We start from the raw sequence: 4,882 nt of genomic DNA on the forward strand, positions 1-4,882 counted from the left end.
CCGTCTTCGGCCCCCAACAGCGAGACCCTCGGCTCTCCATCACCAACAAGGATCTCTTTTAAAAAACGACTTTGGGGCCGGGCTCAGTGGCTCAGCCCGTAATCCCACCGCTTTGGGAGGCCGAGGCGAGTGGAGTGCCTCGGCCCGTGGGTTCGAGACCAGCCCGGGCAAATGGGTGAGCCCGCGTCTCTACCATAAAAAATCAAAAAAATTAGACGCAGGGGTCTACATTAATGACTGAGGGATCACATATTGACAGCAACAGCAAAAATGAGCCGGGCGTGGACGTGCGCACCTGCAGCTCCAGCTACTTGGAAGGCTGCGCTGGCCGGAGGCGGCCACGGCACTCCAGTCTGGGCGACAGAGTGAGACTCCAGCTCAAAAAGAAAAAATGTTTTAGCAGCTGGGCGCCGAGGTAGGAGGATTGCTTGAGTCCAGCCTGGGCAGCACAGTGAGACCTCGTCTCAGACAAAAACAAAACAACAAAAAAACAGCAACAGAACTGTTTTAGAGGCAGGGTCTCACTCTGTTGTTCAGGCTGAAATGCAAGTGGCATGATCATGGCTCACTGCAGCCTCTAACTCCTCGGCTCAAGGGATCCTCCTGCCCCAGCCTCTCATGTAGCTGCGAAACAAGCATGCACCAGCCCCCACTTAGCTAATTTTTTTTCTTTTTTTGAGTCGCTCTGTTGCCCAGACTGGAGTGCAGTGGCACGCTCACGGCCACCACAGTCTCGACCTGCTGGGCTCAGGCGATCCTCCTGCCTCAGCCTTCCAAGTAGCTGGAACTAGAGGCGTGCACTACCATACCTGGCTTATTTTTTATTTATTAGAGAGATGAGGTCTCACCAACTTGCCCAGGCTGGTCTCGAACCCCTGAGCTTAGGCAATCCTCTTGCCTTGGCCTCCCAAAGTGCTGGGATTACAGGCTTGAGCCACCGCCCCTGGCCACTCAGCTAATTAAAAAAAAATTTTTTTGTAGAGATGAGGGCTCGCTGTATTGCCTCCCAGGATCCTCTCGCCTTGGCCTCCCAAAGTGCTGGGGTTCTAGGTATGAGCCACTGCGCCAGGCTCACAAGTATCCTTTATCGCCTCAGTATTGCCAGATCTCAAGAAATGCCCCAAGTGCCACCAGGCCTCCCTGGGGTGCCCGAAATGTTACCCATCCCTCTCACCAAAGGTTACTGTGCCTCCAAATTCTCCTCATATACTAATTCACCCTTGACCTGCCCAAATAGAACCCGATCCCCAAATCGTCACCGATAGACACAGTTTCTCCCTAGGGGCTCCATCCTCATGAAATTCCCTCATGCAGGACCTGCCGCTCCCCAGGGCCCCGAGGAACTAACCAGAACTCTCCGTCTTCCTTCTTCACCAGCAAGGCGTCTCTCCACTCGGTGGGGAGTGCGTCCCAGCGTGGGCAGCTAGAGAGACGGGGGCGTCAGGGGGTGCAGGCGGGCCGAGCCCCACCCCTGCCCCGGGGCCACCCTACCTGTCGCTCCAGGCCCCGGTCCACTCCACGCGGCCCCACGGGTTCCGCAGCCGTAGCAGCCGCACTTTGGTGAAGCCCAGGGACACCTGAGGGCGGCACGGTCAGTGGGGGTGGCGCCCGGACACCCACCAGCCCACCCGTGGGGGACGCTCACCTTGTGTGTGCCTGTGACCGAATATGCGTGGCCCTTCACCAGCCCGTCCTCTGTACGGATCTCGCCCTGATCACTCTGGGCAGAGGACAGGGGACGGTGAGGCCCAGGTGGGGGGCGGGAGGGTGGCAGCTCCTCCCTGCCCCCAACCCCCTGCCCCCCAGGCCAGTCATCAGCCAGGGCACCGAACGGAATGGCACGGGGCTCAGAGAGCGAATCGGGCTGGAGAGCGAAAGCCAGAGAGAGGAGAGAGAGAGACGGAAACAGACCAAGGCAGATGGAAAGAGGAGAAAGAGACACAGAGTCAAAGAAGACGCAGAACAGAGACACCGAAAGAGGCAGAGACAACCGGGCACAGTGGCTCCGCCTGTAATTCCAGCACTTTGGGAGGTGGCGGCAAGAGGATTGCCTGAGTCCAGGGGTTCGAGACCAGCCTGGGTAACTTGACGAAATCTCATCTCTGCAATAAATTAAAAAATCAGCCGGGCATGGTGGCACGCACCTGTGGTTCCAACTACGTGGAAGGCTGAGACAGAAGGAACGTCTGAGCCCAGCAGGTCAAGGCTGTGGTGGCCATGAGTGTGTTGCACTCCAGCCTGGGCAACAGAGTGAGACTTCGATTCAAAAAGAAAAAGAAAAAAGAAAGAGGCAGAGACACAAAAGAGAGCCAGTAACCCAACAGAGGATTAAGTAAATGAATAAGTGAATGGGTTAGACCAACTCAATGAATGAATGTGTCATAGGTCACAGATGAACACATGACTCAAGCTATGCTCATGAGAATCAATCCTGGAACTTTTGTTGAAATTCTTAGAAAGAGGCACTCTTAAAAAAAAAACAAAACCTGGAGTGATGGGAGATATCTGTTGCTATGGGGGACCCTTTAATGCCCACGAGGGGAAAGCCCACCAGAGAATGTAGCCAATGCAGACCCAGGAATAGAAAAACAAGTTTGCAATAGCCTCTGAGCACCTGGATCCAGCTGTGCCTGAAGCTTGAATTATTATGAGAGCAAATAAATTTCCTTTTTACTTACACCAGTTTGATTTACGAGCAAGATAAGCCAACTGCAGAAGTTGAGAAGAGGAGGACCCAAGGAGCGCCCCCTCCCCCACCCCAACTGCTCTGGTCCTGGTGGGGTTCCCTATGGGAGCTTGACTCTCACCAGGGCAGTGGCGCCCACAAGGGACTCCTTGGCCAGGGCGTGGCGCAAGACCGAGAAGAGGCCCGGGACATTGTGTCTCAGGTAGAGCACCTCCCCCACGCCGCCTGTGAAGTCCACGAACGCCTCATTCATGTGGCCGCCTCGCATCACCTCATAGGAGCCGTGGAGCCTGTGGGAGTGGAACCAGGCGAGGCTGGGGCCTACTGGAGCCTCTCGAGCACCCTGGGATCCGGGGGAGCCTCCATCCCAGGGCGTGGGATCCTCAGGGCTATCCCTGAAATTTTCAGCCTCTTGACATGAGGGGACCGTGGCCCACAGTGGACGCCCTTGGAAATTGGGCCGGTGGTACCTGGAGCCACCCAGACTGCAGTTTGGGGGTCATGGGAGAATCATGTCGGACTCGGGGAGTCCTGTGCTGCGTCTGAAATTTTGGGCCCCTCGGGGATGCCTGCTTTGGGGGTCATCCCCATGGAGTCTTGCAAGGATGTCTCGAAATGGGAAAAGGCAAATAGGACTCCAGGGACTACACCCAGCATTTTTTTTTTTTTTTTTTTTTTGAGTTGGAGTCTCACTCCGTCGTCCAGACTGGCGTGCAGTCGCCGCTCCCGGGCACCGCAGCCTCGACCTGCTGGGCTCCGGCCATCCTTCCGCCTCAGCCTTCCGAGTAGCCGGAATTACAGGCATGCGCTATCATGCCCGGCTGATTCTTTGATTTATTGTAGAGATGAAGTCTTGCCAAGTTGCCCAGGCGGGTCTCGAACCCGCGGGCTCGGGCAATCCACTCACCTCAGCCTCCCAAAGGCGTGGGATTACAGGCTGAGCCACCGAGCCTGGCTTACACCCAGCATTTTGCGGGTGATTTTGATTTCTTGAGGGACCAGAAGTGTCTGAGATTATAGCTCCCACCAGGGAATAAATCTTAGATTTGGTGAGTCCCAGGCCCGACAGGTGAAATGTCAGGGTCCTCACGAACTGCAGGTAGTGGGTGGGTCTCCAGGAATGTTTTGTGTGAAGAGTAATGGGTTTACAACTTGAGGGGGCTCAGGGGATGTTGTGATATTCCAGTTGTGGGACTGTCATTTGGTTTGAGGACCTCAGGGTGTCTGAAGGATGCCAGAGCTTGGGGGACGCCAGGGGCCCATGTGGCTTGAGGCCCACTGCCGGGACTCGGGGCTGCCACCGGGGGCGCATTGGGCTTCTCACTTGGCATAGGCCTTTTCCAGGAGCGGGGCCCAGAACTCGTTCCGCTGTTCCGAGCGCACGAACATCAGCTTCCCCTCACGCACGGGCAGCCTGTCGTCCACCACGACGTCCACCCAGCGGCCAAACTGCCAGAGCTGGCGGGACAGGGGGCAGGGTCCAGACGTGGCTTCCAGCCGCCCACCCCACCTGGGTCCCAACCTCCAACCCCTGACCCTGCTGTGCCGGTCCCGGAGTCCGGGAATGACAGCCCCGAGGGCTCAGCGTCCGCTGTGAAACCTATGTCACCATGTCGGGGTGGGGGGTGGAATGAGGCATGGACGGAGAAGCGAGCTGCACCTGGAAGTGGAAGACACCTGCGTAGCCATGTTGGAAACCCTGTCCAGGAGGGACCACCCGGCACAGGAGTCGGGGGTACAGAGTGAGGGAGGCGGCAGCCGCGAGGAACCAGCAGTTACCTGGGAGAAAAGGCGAGGATTGGTGAGGATGGGAAAGGGGAAACTGAGGCTGGGGGAGGAGAGGCTGAGGGCTGATCCCGGGCAGGGAAGGGAGGCCAGGGATGGGCGCTGTCAGCATCCCAGGCGGAACCCGCGGGATCCGAGGGCTCAAGGTGGTTGCAGGGGTCTCACCCAGGCTCCCCTGACACACGTCCGTTCGGCTCATGTCTTCACAGATGAACTTGGGCTCAGCGCAGAACTCCTGAGGGTGATGGAGGATTCCAGGCCTCAGTGCAGGAAAGCCTTCTGCCCTGCCCTGCTCCAGAGTCATGAGGGCCGCCCACCCCAGCAAGGCCTGCAAAGCCTGTGGCCAGGGGTCTGGCTTCCCTAGGGCTCCAGAACCCTGACAGCTGAGCTTGCACTGGGCCAGTCCCACAG

At 57.6% G+C, this 4,882-nt stretch overlaps 1 protein-coding gene across 1 annotated transcript in view; it reads right to left on the reverse strand.

The window, feature by feature from the left end:
• The window catches only part of CAPN12 (calpain 12), an 11,419-nt gene that overhangs the window by 5,785 nt on the left and 752 nt on the right, over positions 1-4,882 (reverse strand). The window contains exons 2-8 of the mRNA XM_008074036.2: positions 4,637-4,706; positions 4,347-4,465; positions 4,011-4,144; positions 2,808-2,976; positions 1,646-1,720; positions 1,492-1,577; positions 1,318-1,423 (exon numbers count right to left, since the gene is read on the reverse strand). Of these exons, the coding sequence (XP_008072227.1) occupies positions 1,318-1,423; positions 1,492-1,577; positions 1,646-1,720; positions 2,808-2,976; positions 4,011-4,144; positions 4,347-4,465; positions 4,637-4,706 (759 nt within the window). The remainder of the gene's footprint in view (positions 1-1,317; positions 1,424-1,491; positions 1,578-1,645; positions 1,721-2,807; positions 2,977-4,010; positions 4,145-4,346; positions 4,466-4,636; positions 4,707-4,882) is intronic.

The sequence above is a fragment of the Carlito syrichta genome, unplaced genomic scaffold (genome assembly GCF_000164805.1).
Source record: "Carlito syrichta isolate Samal-C Ts95f unplaced genomic scaffold, Tarsius_syrichta-2.0.1 Scaffold316280, whole genome shotgun sequence".
NCBI classification, from domain to species: domain Eukaryota; kingdom Metazoa; phylum Chordata; class Mammalia; order Primates; family Tarsiidae; genus Carlito; species Carlito syrichta.